Source organism: Blennius ocellaris, assembly GCF_963422515.1.
Source record: "Blennius ocellaris genome assembly, chromosome: 19".
Lineage (NCBI taxonomy): Eukaryota > Metazoa > Chordata > Actinopteri > Blenniiformes > Blenniidae > Blennius > Blennius ocellaris.
In genome coordinates this window covers 18,440,517-18,457,027 of record NC_137668.1, presented here as the reverse complement: position 1 = coordinate 18,457,027, position 16,511 = coordinate 18,440,517, and the positions used below count along the sequence as shown (strand labels likewise).

Genomic DNA, 16,511 nt, shown 5'->3' with positions numbered 1-16,511 from the left:
TAGAAAACATACATATTATAAGAAATCGTAGTATTATCTCTCCCTTAATCTGCAATTCAGTAATTTTTGCTGCAGAATTAGGAGCTGGAGACACAAGAGCCACTGTTGAAAGTTAAAATGGACAACAAAATGTGGTTCATTGTTTGTCCTTATCATTTATCATAATAAGTCTGAATACTGACAATGAAGTTGATAATAAAAAGAATCTGTAATGTGAATACGATCTACCATATTGTTTTTTGTATTTGAAGCATTCAGCCTAAATGTGCATCATATAACCCCTATTGTTTGACTCCCCCTTGTTCATGGCACATATTGATCTGAAAAATCCTACGACCCTTATTTTCTCCTTCCCTTCAGACTTTCCCCTGCGCCTTCCATTTCGTCCTGTGATGTTTACCACTTTGTGCCATCACCTTCCTCCATTTTTTGTCTTCTCGGTGCACAGCCGCGTCTCTGAAATCCATTTCTTCACAACACCTCAGGGCTACTCGCCTCCCCGGGGTGAGGTGAGCCCAGCTGTCATCATCTCCTCTCTGCTCGTCGCAGTTCAAAACTTCCCTCTCTCGTCGTCAGGCTCTGAAGAGGCCTAAACACTGAGCAGAGAGACAGGATTTTAAAACTCACTCATAGAGGCATTCATCCAACGCAGATTTACCACTCAGTTGTACAGATGCCTGGCTTCACCTGGCACTTCTGTGAAACAAAGAGCAACAGAAGAACTAAAAATAATTTCTGTGAAATGATTCCTATTTTGTAAGAAGTTAATTTTGTGTGCCTCAGTGCTGAATGCGATGCAGGACAATATTGTCTTTTTTCATCAATAAAAGTGAAATCTCCCTTTATAATTATCTTATAGGAGCAATCACATTTTTATAACAATCATTTGTCTTACATGGGAGAAATGATTGAAAGTCTCTCAGTTCTTCTTCAGAGCAGTTCTCTGTTCACCCGCTTTGCTTTCATTTTGAAGGTGGCAGCTTTGTTTTTCAAGGGCAAGTACTTCATACTTTACCCAGATTTGCTATGTTGAAGAATTACTGTTTTGAGTCGCCATCATCACACAAAACGCACAAAGAAATACAACAATGTGATCGGTGCAAAACACGCAGTATCTTATCAGCGAGCGTCCAAACATCCTCTTTTCTCCAGACACTTTTCACATCCAGTCTGAGGCATTTGGGGAGTTTTATAACATCATTAAAATGTCCAGTTTCTATTGTTTTTCAAACTACAATTGAACAACTATTTAAACTGACTGGTGCAGAGAATATTGCAGCACTGTGTTGCATGAGATGTGATCCCAAAAGAGGCTCCATTGTGTCTCAAACAGAAGAAGCAGACATCAGAGGCTCGGAGCAGCGTCACTTCTAATCTGCCCACAAAATGTCAAAGCGGTGGAGCCCTTTCCAATTTGCAGCACCGGTCAACACAAATGAGAGGCACAATGTACTCTGACAAAAACAAAATAGCACAGAAAAGATTGAAATAGAGGTAAATTCAGTGTGTTGAACTAGTATCTCAATGAGGGTTGTTTTTTTTTTACTATTATTATTAGTAGTTATTCATATCATAATTTCATATATGTATTTATTATCTGTTTGCCAGCTGTGGTTTTGTTGTTGTAACACGTTTTCTATGCAATGATGGATGCTGTTATGTCTCATTATTTCTTTCCAGAGATTTCTATTTTATTTTGGGCATAATAAAGCAGGTTTAGTAACATCGAAGAAGGTCATCTGAATGTCTTCAGTAATGGTATATGATTTTGTCAGATAAGTGCATTTTCTAAACATACATGCTTCCAATATATTAAAACCATATGATGTCTTTGAGTTAATTTTTGAATATTGGTGAAGTATCTCAAGGTCAGGCTTAAGGTCCTCTTGTTGGAAATCAAAATGTTGTTAAAATCATGTAACTCGCTGTTTTTTCAGACGAACGACAGCTCATCTCACACACGTGAGGTTAAATCATGACACTGAAATTCTCATTGGTGTGATTGTCCCTATGTGTCAGCCCTGTGAAGAACCGATGACCTCTCCCTGCCTTCGACTGTTAGTCAGCTGATATTGCCTACAGCTTTGTCTTGGTGGAATAAAGAAGATATAAAAGATTCATCAAAAGCAAAGGAAATTAGTGATGGTAACTTTTTGCACTAGAACATCAATAAATATACGAAACCCTGTTTGGTCAATATAAATGCCATGGTTAACATTGTACTGCTTTCCATGGGGTTTGGCTCTTTTCTTTTGCCACTTCTTCTTTTCTTTACAATAAATTCTCTTAAATGCCCCAAAAAGGTTCCACCTCCTCCACCTCCCGCTCACCCATTAAGGGTAAAGCAGAGACTCCGTTTCTACCACTGAGACCTCCGCTCATCCACAATCATTTCACGTCCGTCCTTTCCTCTCCTGAATCAATCCTCTGCTGCACTGAAAATGTATGAATAACATCTTGGTTTTTTTTTGTTTTTTTGTCCTTGCCCTTCGTTCAACTTGTTAATTTTCTGCTGACAAGGTTGTTTGTGATGTTTTGCCACTGAGACGGCGAGATCGAAAGAGGGTGGTTTTCACTTTCCATCTCAGCACTTCAGGCCAGTTAGAGGGGATTTTTTTTCAGTCATAGTTAATTTGGTTGAGGTGACATACAAAAGTTATTAAATAAATAATGAGAGAGAGAACATTTCTGCTGATTTATTATCAATACAAACACAAAGTGCAAGTCATGTCTTTCGTATTGTTTGAGCACAATTGATGGTGAAAGGAAAATGTTTTCTTTCACACACCAGCGGAGGTTTTCTGAGCCTGTCTTATCATCCGATGCCTTCAGATGCTTATTTACAATCATGCATTGCCTGCAGTGCTGTAGCTACCAACCTGCCAGTGACGACCCAGCAGCTGGGACTCAGCACTCTGAGGGGAAACTCTGTGGCATTTGTTCAGAGAAACTGGAATGCTGTTGTTTTGTTTGCAGCCTGTAGGTTTTTGCAGATGATCTGGGAATTTAGCACAATCACAACAAGGTTTGTTTAGCAGTGCACCAACCAGAGGACTCAGCGAAGTTTGATCAAGCACAGACCAAACAGTAAAAAGGAGCTATGTACCGGATAAGTCGATCTGAAAGGAAACTTCCTGGGAAAGATGCTCTTCCAAAGCACCAAAGTGACAAATACTATTCACCAAACGTTTTTCACACCCGCAACTTTGGTAATGCACCAAAGAATATAATTCCAGTCCTTAAATCTCAGCATTCATTTTCAAATTTGGTCAAATTCTATGTTATTTAAAATCTTGTTTTCCTCTTGAAAAAGACTTGAAACGATTCCAAAACCATATTTGAACTATTTTATGCAATGAGGTGTACGACGCCATTCATCCTTTTTTACAGCAATTTGTGGTGAATTGTGGTGTTTCTGCTTAGAGCACATTATGCATTCCGCGGCCTCGGTCCTTGTGTGTGTGTGTGTGTGTGTGTGTGCGTGCGTGCGTGCGTGCGTGCGTGCGTGCGTGCGTGCGTGCGTGCGTGCGTGCGTGTGTGTGTGCGTGCGTGTGTGTGAAAAATGAAGAAATATTGTGGCAGAGTGTGTGTCTGTGCATTCGCTTTGAGACAGTGACATCTGATGAAGGAGGGGGGGGGGGGGGGGGGGGGTGAACAGATGTACTTTGTTCATGAGTCTGACAGGTGCACCATGAAAGTCCCTCCCCTCTCGACTTCGCTGACAAGAAAAGCATGCGCTCCTCTCCACGGATCTCTGAGCCACGATTCCCTATCCTCCTCCACCTCCTGTCCCACGGCCTCACAACGGCTCGCGCTACCTGCAGGTGGAACCTCACCGGTGATTGCGGCAACGTGCCTGGGATCCCATTAAAAAGAGGCTACTCTGTGTGCTGTGTTCCCTCAAGTGTAAAGCCTATTTCGCTCCCTTCATACCAAACAGCTTGCATTTGCTTGACGCTCTGGTGGTTTGCTGCAGATAGAAAATAGAGCCGCAGAGGCTTGGGTTTGTTTGTCTGGGCATCTGGTTGTGATGGAGTTACAGTTTGCGGGATGGAGTTGACTTGGTTGAGAGGCTGTATCTTGGCTTTAGCTGGACCCACCTCCAACCTTTGCATTTTCAGAGCAAACTGAGAACAATCTCAGTGCCTGCTTTGATTTTCATGTTTTTACGGCTCCTACAGCGGTTGAATGACTTCAAAACACTGTAAAATTCTCAGCAGACCATTTTGTGCTCAAGGCTTATGACAGGTTCTCAAATGTTACTACTATAGACGAGTGGAAAGCTTTGACTTTCATTGTAGAGTTTTCAGAATCATCTCATTTATGATTCAAGAACTTCACTTTTCAGGCTCACAAATTTTAATCAAAGTGTCTGAGAAGAAAAAAAAAACTTAAGGAAGTGCAAATTAATGAGCGTTTCTGTCCACTTGAGCACATCAGGGGAACATCTGGTGGTGCTAATACTTCACTTGGCTGTCATTAAAACAGTATAATGAAGGTATTAAAAGAGCACCAGGCAAAGATCAGACACTGGAAAATGAAGTCTGAAATGGAACCATAACCATATAACCATAATATGCTTCTTTTGTAATACATTAAAGTGATGGAAAGAAGAGAATCAATAATTGAATGCATTAACTGACCAGAATGTTTAATCGATTTTTCAGATCAGTGAGGAACAATTGTTTTGTACCGTTTAAGTTGAGGCTTAAATATTCACACACAAACATAATGACACTGGAATGTACAACTATGTTCAATCGTAAAACACAGTCGTGAAAAACAGCAGCACAAATAGCATGTCAAAGACGTAGCATCCTCTGGACCCAGCATTTCCTGACAAAGTCAATTGAGCAGCATGAGGCAGGCACAGCATATGATAACAAAAACAAATAGCGAGTAAACATTGGGAATCAGTTGGAGTTTTGTCGGTCGTGATGAAGATTTGTACTGATTTATCTACATCACAAACAGAGTGCGATTTGCTTTGAGAGATGAAGGGATATACTGTGCTCTACAATGGTCTATGCAACCTGCTTTGAATTATTTGACCACATGGGGTTGTTCAATTAATCTGCGTTGCAGTGATTAAAGCTACTTCACCAGCAGACCAGGCAAAGAACTGTCAAATGAATATAACCCAAAGCGGCGCTGTCACCTCTCATGGGTTGGGTGATCACTGTCAATGGACAACCCAAAGCCATCGAAAACATCCCTCTCGTACCTTCAACACATATCACACTGTGTAAAAGAGTCTTAACAATACAAACTTCCTGGATCATTATGTTACAAACCAAAACAGTTTGGAAATTTTTTTTTATTATTATTATGTCCAACACCACTGATAAGATTTTTTTTTTTTATTATAAAATCACTGAATATTGAAATTAAGTTTAGATATTTCAAACATTCAAACATTGATTTCGTCAGAGTCCAAGTCTTTGTCTTGTGTTTTTTGTGAGTCAAATTCCATCTCTGGTTTCTAATTACTACTCCAGACCCTGATGGGTTTCACCTGTGCCTGATTGTCATCGTCTGCACCTGATGGCTGCACTATAAATTGGCCTTCCGCCATGTGTCTGGTTGTCAGGCTTCCTACACGTCCCTCTGCATTCTACTGCCACTGCACTCCCGTGCTGCAGCTTCTCACTGCTTTCTGCAGACTTTGATCGCCTTACTGGAAAAGTTTTGCTTTGTGTTTTGAGACAATGAAATTATTTTTCTCACCAACTACAGCGGTATCATCATGAGACCACCTCTCCCAACCCACACATAACAAATTTAATTATCTGTTGTTAACACAGGTTCAATAACTTAATATTATTGTTTTGAGTCAAAATGGAATTTTAACATTCTGTCTTGGCGAGAAGTCCAGACTTGAGTGTGCTGCAGGATATGTAAAGTGCCAGTAAATGTTACAGTTTCAGCTGAAGCTATGGCTCAATCTATGCTGCAACACTCAGTCACAAACTGAGTGCTGGCTTCCTGAGGATTTGGCCTCAAAGCTGGTTGGGGAGCTGCAGAGAAGCGTGACTTCGTCACAGATCAGATGCATCAAGAATGTGGAAAGCCTACACAGCTACTGTTTCCTCTAACATTTCCCTGCTTTAGCTGTAGTCGGGAGACGTGTGGGATTGTAACAGGTTTTAAATTTAGCATCAAAATATTAATTTGGGAGGCAAAACTCAGGACTTTAATACTTTATGTTCTACAGGATTTATGAGTAAAACTCTATATTTACAGTCAATTTACATCTCTTTCACATTGCAATCAGTGCTTAACACTTTATTAACATTTATAAAATTAAGCTGAAGTGACTCCGTGTAAAACTAACTTCATTCAGTCTTCCATTAGGTTCTTTTGAAAAGTAAAGAATTAAAGTATTTTTTAACCTTAAGCTTGTCGAGAGTTGCTGTCCTACATTATCGTATTAGTTTAGTGTTTTATTTATTACATCAGTATTTTACTCTATAAATCATCTCACATGACTGATGAAATTACCTATTTTATTTGACTTATCTATTTTACGTCGAAAATAGAAACCGATGAATCTAAATTCTTGTGCAAGAGTTCCTCGATAGGATAAAGTTGAAAATAAGGATAAAGTTGAAACAGGACAAAAGTTGACCTGAACTTTTCTTTGACAGCAAGATAACATATATTCAATGTTTCAACATCCTTTAAAAGAATTTATTCCAGCACATGGCCAATTTATCCCAGAGACCCAGAGAAGTTTTTCCTTTCAACTATTTTGCCCGAGGTATAAAGATCTCTGCCTGCAAACCGACTTCAGTTTGGTATCAACAAATCTATAGCAGAAAATCTCAAAATCCATGTTTGGTTTGTTTAACTTTGGTAACATTCAGTTTCTGGGTTCATTTTTTTTTTTTTCTTTCCCAGGCAAAAAAAAAAAAAAAAAAGAATCCTGTGAGGCACTGGGGTGAGATCTTCACAGTCTTAAATATTCCTTTTCTTCCCTGACCTTGATGCAAAGACTCAGCTCTTTATATGTTTCTGGAGGAATTGCAGAATGCCAGCCCTGTTCAGCATTTAAAGGATGCTGTAATAAAAACAGTAAATCACTTTTCCTCAAAGAGAATTCCAACAATTTTAATCACACCTACCACTGAAATGCTTTAATTGCTTCTGTAAAGGAATGCTCTTAATTAAGTCTTTACCATAGAGGCAATGCAGGTGAATGCTTAAGTAAAATTACTGCTTTGGAAAAGTTTTTTACAGAAACTCCTAAGCCCATGGAAGTCAAGTTAAACTCAAACCACATGACAGTCTTGGGCAGATATTCTAATACAAAGGCAGCAAAAGTATATGGCAGGAGATTTGGGAATTATTCTACTCCCTACCTAGAAACTTCAAGCAAATCTAATCACTTCTCCTCTTTGTCTTGATCAAAAATCTAACATGAATAAAATTACAATACCAGCCTTATCCTGTCTGTGACTATAGCGGTGGTTCTTGGGCATGGTTTTAATCTTGCCTGTGGGGGCACAGGCTCTCAATCAAAGAGCAAATCACACCAAGGGTGCCGAATAGCAACCAAAAGAAACCCAAAAGAAAAGAAACATGCGAGGCTGTAGCAAAACCGACGGATTCACATGAGATAAGTCTGCAGGAGGAGAATATTTGGTTACACAGCAAGATGTTGCTCCTCTGAATCCTGGTCTGAAAGGCAAACTTTAATCATAATTTGAATCTTGGCTGTCTAACTTGTTGGCAAAATGCCTTCAAAGGCATTAAAGGGAGACTCAAACGAGTGAGAAGAGGGATGCAGTTTTGAAGGGGAGTTGTTTATCACTGACAAGTCAATAACAAAATGTGCTCCAATAGAGGGTGTTTTTGGAGTATCGCTGTGTTCAGATCTAAAGGAGATTTATGAGATTTTTTTTTAACTCATTAAAGCTGCTTAAGAGCTCATGCCCACAGTTTGTCCTTTTTCTGTGACTTGAAGATTTCTGGTGGATGCTGATAGAGCAACTATTGATCCCCTGCATTAGTGTGAGTCCTGTCTTTTACAAGTCTCTCTACTTTTTTCTATTAACAATAAATGACTACAGATCTGGCACCAAAAAAATGTGTTGTCCGTCTTGTCTAGTACAAGTACGAAGCATTCATCGACCCTGTTTGTTCCTGTTTCACACGTTTGTCAATTTTGGTTATAAAAATATGATGTAATTACGTGAGGAAGAATTTTTTTTTTTGAAATAGTATATTAACATGAATACTTCTCCTTTGGAGGGAGCAAATAAGACAATTATTTAAAGCACTTGTGATTTGGGATTTAAAACTGATGATGTACAGAATGTCCTTGACACCAACTCATATTCATTCCCATTTTGAATAAGTGAGATCAGAGGAAAATTTAAAAAACAGGATTATCACCATCACGGCTCTAGAACAGTGGCCACACAAAATGCAGCAGCCACACAAAATGAAAGCCAATCATGGGGAAGCACAAGTAGGCAACACTCACATACACAGGCCTACATGCTGCATCTGTCTCCTTCTCTGCACAGACAAACTCAGCGATTCTTATTTCTGTCACTGGGAGAAGTGCAGGTGCTGTAACCTTTTGCTGCTGGTCCTGTCAGAGTGAAAAACCCAGCTGTGTGGCGACAATGACATCCTGCAAATGGGCCTTCAGCCTCTTATTGGCATTCAGTGAGCCGACCTCTTTCCTCCTCTTCTTCCTCGCTGTCTGTGTCTGGAACACACTCACACCTACAGATCCACTTCCACTCTTGTCACTGTGCATATTGATAAACCCATCCAGAGCACCATCTTGTGGACGCTTCCAGCTCCACTCGTTCCTAATGTCACTTTTGATTACATTCAATTAAGTAACTGACTAATAAGATTCCCTCAAACGTCTCATGGTGATGTTTTTTAATCCTTCATAAGGACACAATAGATAAAACTTATTTTGAAAAAAAGTATTTTGCTGCTTTGATCTAATTATACAACACTGCTATTAGTGTTGTCTGTCCTTAAGCCAATGTGGCTTAGCGAGACAAACCGAGCCAAGTTCTTTGTGTGATTGATGGGTTTTTTAAGTTTGAAACTTGGATCAAAGGATGTGGTTTCAAAGCAGACAGTTTTTTCATGACTTCCAGCCACAAAAGTGGCTAAAAGCACTCTCTGGCGTAGCAAATGTCCACATTCAGCCTCTCGTCCTCTCACCTATCAAGTACCCCCCACCAGCTCACGTAGATTACATTAAAGGAAAACCAGTGTGTGTGTGTGTGTGTGTGTGTGTGTGTGTGTGTGTGTGTGTGTGTGTGTGTGTGTGTGTGTGTGTGTGTGTGTGTGTGTGTGTGTGTGTGTGTGTGTGTGTGTGTGTGTGTGTGTGTGTGTGTGTGTGTGTCTTTCCCCAGGGTGTGTAGTGTGCAGCCATCTGGATCACAGTGGGAAGCACCTGCGAACAGGCCGCCACCTTAACAGTGCATCTGCCACGCTATCCTCGCCAATCATTTCCAACTGAAAACCTTTTCATCTGTAATGGAAATGATTTTTTTCTGCCCAAAAGGCATCAGTTGAAGTCATTTCAGAGTAAATATGTTCTATTTGTTCAGCTTTCTTCACAGCTTGGCCTGGAACTGTTAACAATGCTTCATTTTCTTCTCCTTATCAAAAAAACATTCTAAAAGAGTTGTACATATAAATATTTGAATATGCTTCAGTACAGGTGTGTCAAACTGTTTTTTGTTTTTGGTCAAACTCAAATTGACCAGACTAAATGAATGAAACCATAAAAACCTTTAGAGGTACAATATATATATATATATATATATATATATATATATTTATTTATTTTTCATTTAGCCTTTATTTAACCTGGAAAATAAAACCCATTGTGACGAAGATCTCTTTTACAAGGGTAACCTGGCTGAGAGGACCACAGCAGACATCACATCATTAGATTCAAAACATATCAAACTGATTTGGCACAATTAAAAGAATATAATAGTTAAAGTGAACTAGTGCAGATTTCCAAAGACAAAATGCAGATTTTAAGGCAAATTCAAATAAAGTGCAATGACATTTCAAGGCGTATTCATTAACTGTGGAAACTTTAAAAAGGCATATTCATTTACTGTAAAAGCTTTATAAACGCGAACATGGTTTTATCGATCCTTGCTCTTTGAAGAGTAATAAAGAATGGAAGAGCACATCAATAGGAAAGAACCATCCCAAGAAGAGTCTTGTATATTAATGTCATCCAGTGTGTGTATGTACTCGCTCTGAGTGAAGGCCACTCAGCTCTGATGTACAATTCACAGTGGTGAAGCCACATATAAATATCCCAAAGTCTTGAAAATCACTAAAATATTGCGAGTGACCTTACAGAACTTACAGAATGAATGAGAAGATAGACGAATGCTGACACGTGTGCGGCCATCTTGGATTTATAATGCTGGCATATGCGACATCTTGACGCCGAAACATTCAAAAACAACCTAAAAACGAATGTTGCTGATAAATGGAGGAAGCCAACTACCAAGTCACAGCGAAATCATTGATTGAAAAGTGTATTCAAATGACCAAAAAATTTATTCAGTGTTTTGCAAAAAGAGCGCAAGAGTTTTGGAAACTATGCAAACCATGACTAGTGTTCAAGATTTTGACACCAGAGTCCTGTTATTGAGAAATGCGTGCCATCAGTTGGTGGCTGTGTGCAGTGGATGGAATTGAGCATAATTTAAACACAACTCATCACCTTGTTTTAGAGGGGGGAAAAGGCAGCTTTTTTTTTTTGAACAAATATCAAAAAGATCTTAAATTTAAATTATCTTGAAAAACCAATGCCCACATTTGTTTCTGCTCAGATGGTCAAAGACCATTAGTGCTAGTTAATCCCTTCCCCTCCAGCACCATTGCAGTAGACTGAAACCATCACTCAGGAAAACATTTCCCTCATGCCGTCTTTACCTTGACATTCCCATCTGTTGGCTTATTTACGTCCACACAGCCAAGCATTTGTTTGTTTACCTGCCGCACTCATGCTCTCACCTTGCTCCAGATTTATTGACCAACTAACTCAGTCAGAGGTCGCAGTGGAGACAAGCAATCAGCCGGACACCAGTACACCCATGACCCCCAATGTCAAGCTGCTACAGCAGAGATGCAGCAGCAGCATACTGATAACAGCACACTTCTCACAAGTGCAGCCAAAGAAAAAAAAAAAAATCCATACCTCATCTACTGGTGCCCTTCTGATAGAAATGACAGTGTGAACCCCTGAAATAGCACATGTACACAGAGGGATGTACAATATAAACCAGTCCAAATGTGTAATGCTGCTGAACGCGACGTGCAACAAAAAAGAAGTCAGAAAATGGAACACGAACCTCATCACATATAGAACATATTTGTATACCAACTTCCTCTATTTCAGTGAGCAGAATAATTTGGGCTGAAATTCAATGTTTGATATCTTCCTTTATATTCTCACGTTTGAAATGGGAGCTACGGGTTGCAAAACTCTGAGGCAGAAATTCTAATTTTTACGAGCAGCAGTCACAATGATTTCATCTGTGACTTAATTTGCACTAAATACAACACGCCAAAGACAAAAAAAAAATCAAAGGTGTGAAAACCTTGGAACTGGAGAGCAAAACAAACTTCAAAGCGTAGGATAATGAAGTGCGAGTGCTCAGGTAATTCTTTTGAAATGATTTATTCCATGTTCAAAAATGAAGAAGTTTGTTAAAGAAAGTGTATCTGAAACAAAGTTTTTGAACAGAGGAATCGGTGAACTGAAGGAAAAGGCAGTTGGTTAATTGAAAAATTGTCATAATCATCAATCACTGGTTCCATCTGCTCAAAGATGTAGTTAATGCGAATCAAATCTCCTTAAGCATTTTCCTTCTTAATAAACAAGCCTTTCATTAATAACAAAACCAATCAGCAGGTGAATCAGTAAAATCATTATTAGTTGGTGTGACAGAAAACCATTTATACATATAAAGAAATATATCTCATAAACTCTCATCATAACTGTGTTCTACTCCTTTTTTCCATGAAACCTCCCAGATTGTCTCCAATCCCAAAACATTACAGCGAAGCCAAATATTGTCAGACAAACTCTGTCTCACCAATAAGAATTGTAATGAACAGTTTGCAGCTGTAGAATCATAAAATTGTATGGAATTTTTTTTTAATAAAACTAATTTTTACAACCTCAGTCTTCGACCCTGGGTTAAGGGCCACTGATGCTCAAATCTCTCAGCTCATTATCGTGATTTGCATTTAATTTACAGATGTGGTTGAGGAATTGATTTGCGTTCTCAGTTGTCAGTCAAACTCAAAGTGTCATGTTATCTGGAGCCTGTGATGTTGCGATGCTTGAAAATGATTTAGCACAGATAAAGACACAAATCATCAGATGGTAGACGAATACAGACAAGGGATATTTTTCATTTCATGGGACCTTTAAATTGCTCACAATACATTTCTTTCATACAAACACTGCAACTTCTTGTTATACACCCCTTTGCTTGTCATTTTTCCTTCTTGGTCCATCATAGCTGAGAGAAGAGCTGTGCAGCGTTGTCAACATTGACGGTTTCCCTCGGCGGCTCTCTGGAAACCTGAAAGCCCAAACAAATGTTTATTACAAGCTTAAATCGAAGTTAAAGCAATAGAATTTTGAAAAACAGTTTGAATGTTCCCTCTCCTACCTGCATTTGTTTCTTCGGCTCAGGAGCAACAGACTTCGAGATGCTCTTAACGTCCCTCTGGACCTCTGTGAACATTTGATTTAAGTTCTCCACCTTTTCCTTCTTCCCTGCATTGATCTGTGAAGTCAAAAATGATGGCGCTTGAACAGATGCTGCAAAAACTACGCGTAGGTAAAAGAACATGATGTTCGCACACTACTCAAGTGAAAGACAAAAAAAGAGGTCTCACGTGTTTGAGTGCTGTAGTGACGGGTTTTGCTTTGTTCTTGGTCTTCAGGTGCTTGTTTGCCACTTGAAAGACATTCTTCTGTTTTTTCCCTTTTTGTTTGTTCTTTGCCATGTTACCTAAAGACAAAAAAAAAAAAAAAAAAAGAGTCCACACAGATATTCTTGATGAGAGTTTTCATTTCTATACCTTGGGGCGTGCATTTGAAACTTTGTTTGCTTATTTACTGTGTTTGTGAGTTGCTGTGATCAGGAAACTGTCAAAGGCAGAATAATCCAAGTCTCTGTTCACACCTGTCACGTTCAGTCTGATTAAAACAAACTCTGTTGTAATTGCTCCGTCAATGTGGTCCATTTATAGAACACCATCTGAGCTTTCATTTGTTTTATACCAGCAGTCCAAACCATTTCCAAAGCGCCTCTTGGCTTGTTTCCAGACAGACTTTAGAGCAGTTCATCTGAAGTCCGATTGAAGTTTTAAAGCAGCATGAACCAAATAGCTCCAAATGGACCAAACCGAGGACGTGACCAGCTTTAGAAGTGGTTTACGGAGGGATTTCTCCAGCAGTTTGGACTGTTATACATTCTTAGGTTGCTGGTGAATTTTAGGCTTATGAAAACACCACCACACTAAATCCACATGTATGGCATCACATTGAGTATTGTTTTAGAATACAAACATGAAATGCCCAAAAAAATGGGGGGACAAAAAAGACAGCTTATGCAGGGCTCCAGCATTTGTTAGATGAAGGGTTTATAAAATGTGAAAGGATGAGCCTTCCAACAGAGTTTAAAGGGGATTGCACCTCCAATTCCTTTCAACCCCCATGGTGCTTTGCCTCTTATCTAACAATTTATACTCCTCAACTTCTAGATGTCTTTCACATTGGGAGACAGTATTCTTAATGGCTGTTGTTATCCATAGACAACTGAAACGTTGCATGATAGTTAGATGCTTATATACCTTAGTTCTCGGGTTCTGGCCTATTTATTATTTCAATAGGCTTCTATCAAGTTGATAGTACGTTCAGTTGTACGAAGATGTGTTTTAATCAAATCAATAATAGATTCATCCCATAGAAGTAAGCATATGCTATTCACTTAGTCAGAAAGTGGCCATCATACAGCTGATCACTATATGTAAAAACTATATTCAAGATGATCTAATTCAGAAACAAAACTTGAGTGAATTCATAATTTGAGTCATTTTGCACTTTTGCTGCCTTTTCAGATTTTCCTGCACCATAAACAAAAGCAAAGCCTCTTCTGTCCTGCAGATAGGGGGGGAAACAAGGATGTTGTTCAAAGGTATCCTAAAACACACAGCATCAGATCACCACACCACCTGCTCCTGTTAACAACTAGAGGAAGCTGCAGTGAGACTGCAAGAACCAAAGCCACCACGAAAAGCCCTGCGTCCCTCCACAGCACGGCTAGTAAATCACGCATCCTGGTTTGGACTGAGAAAACTCAAAGAAAGGGTTTCGTATACAAACAATTTCAATCCACATATTCCTTCTGCTGGTGTCTGTGGCGCAGACGAGTGGTGGTACTAGAACCACAGGCTTTCCTGGCCATATTTAATGTTCCCTAGGAGTGTGTGGACATCTTACAACTGTTGTCATAGCGATGGCAATTATGTGGCTCAGGTGGTGAGTGATTGGCAATTACTTGCAGAGTTGATTGCAAAATCATTGTCTGACACTCAAACTAAAATGAGATGGTTTTGAGAAAGGCACAATACAAAATGACTCCCAGGCAGCACGCTTTCTTGTTGGAGAAGTTGTTTATCTTTGGAGGAAATTGTACAATTCCCTATGAGCAACACAGCTTTATGCGTTTTTTCTGGAAGCTTAATTACAATATAGGTGCAGTAAGTAAGTAATGTGCATTATTACACAATTACAAAAGTGTGTGTTGCTAGCCTTGAACAAAAACTGTTGAGAGAAATAAAGACATGATCAAATAAAACACTACCAGGAGCAAGAAGCCTTCCTCTGACCCTTGAAAATGGTATAAAGAAAATTAATTCTCAGCACAACAGGCATGAGGTGGATCAACTCAGAAGTGGATCGAATATTATTTTTCACATGTCCATGTGGTGATGAGCTAAGAATATCTACTTTGAAAAAGAAAATACATAGGGACCTGTTTTAATGATGTGTACAAGTTGACTGCTATAGTTCTAAACACCTTTATGTACTATATGCCAGATTTTCTGTCTTTTGTTGCTGACTGGTTCCTGGTTTCATCTGACAATATTAGATTAGTATTCATCTCTGATCTCTTAAGATTGATAAATACATTACAGAAAAGAGATTAAGAAAGGCACAAAAAAGTAAAAACTTTATTCAGTGAAATATATTGTCTGGACGGAAAGTCAGATCTGAGCAAATAGCAAGTTTTAAGTCCTGATTTAAAAGAAGTTAATGTGTGAGCAGTCCTCGGGTGTTCAGGAAATGTGTTCCATAGATGAGGAACTAAAAGCTGCTTCGACTTGTTTCTTCGGACAAGGAATATTTAGTCAACCTTTTCATGAGAACCTTGGGGGTCTGGATGTTTCATATTCTATAACTAATCTGACATAAATCGCATTATACTGTGTATTTATGTGTCAAACATGCTCGTTTCATTTATAATCTATTAGTCTTGGAATACTGACGTCCCTGTTATGAGTTATCTATGAATAGATGCTGGTTATCGATCACTACTGAACATGTTTATGTCTCTTGATGATCGCTGGTTGAATACAACAGCTGCCCGCCTCGCTATGAAAACAAGCCTCCGAACAGCCTCCTAAAGCAGATAATGTCTTTAAAAGATACACGGATTAGTTCGAAATAGCAGCTGACAGTTGAAATATACATAGAAAACACATACAGACCTTCGTATGGAGGCAGTGTTTATGTCTTCACGTGCGACTATGCGTGCTATAACAACAACTGTCCCTTGTCTTTTACGTCATCTTCACGCGACGGGTCTCTGCTGCCACCTGTCGCTTACTGAGGCACATGCACGCTCCTATATCTCATCTCCGTGTCTGTCTCTTTGTAACTATACAGTAAAGTGACACACCTAGAGCCGTCCATTGAAGTAATCTGTACGTTTTAGATGTGTTGAAAACACCGTCAAGTGTTTTGGAAGCAGTAATGCTTCCAGTAAAGGCTTTACAAAAAAGAAAACCTGTTTTTGTTTTAATAGTAAATTAATAGTACGTTCAATTTCTTCCAAAAACGTCCAAGGTAATGTTTTAGTTTTTGTTTGTTTTATGGCTTTTTTAGTAAATACACAAGCCCAACAATTATTTTTTTTTTTAAACACCTTTTTTTCAACTTAACCTAGTTAATTGTTTTTGGACCCAAAGAAGAAAGGTTTTAAAGTCAGCACTCAAGTCACTCTGACCATCAGATCAAGCCAGTAATCTGTGTATAATTATAGACTTAGACCTGGAATTCAACAACTACAATAAGGCAATAACAATGAACTTACTATCATCTAAAACTTATTGCAAGAATAAAAGGGTTTTTGACCAAACAGAATTCAGAGAAACTTCATGACTTTATTTTCATCAGGCTGGATTATTGTAATAGT

The 16,511-nt window shown here is 39.0% G+C and overlaps 1 protein-coding gene across 1 annotated transcript; it reads right to left on the bottom strand.

Moving 5' to 3' along the window:
• Nucleotides 1-11,715: 11,715 nt before the first annotated feature.
• rbis (ribosomal biogenesis factor) lies at nt 11,716-15,917 on the bottom strand. The gene is made up of 4 exons (XM_080514930.1): nt 15,805-15,917; nt 12,925-13,040; nt 12,696-12,812; nt 11,716-12,605 (listed from the first exon to the last, which is right to left on the bottom strand). The coding sequence occupies exons 2-4, from the start codon at nt 13,033-13,035 to the stop codon at nt 12,537-12,539; spliced, it is 297 nt and encodes a 98-aa protein (XP_080371056.1). The 5' UTR covers nt 13,036-13,040; nt 15,805-15,917; the 3' UTR covers nt 11,716-12,536.
• Nucleotides 15,918-16,511: the final 594 nt, after the last annotated feature.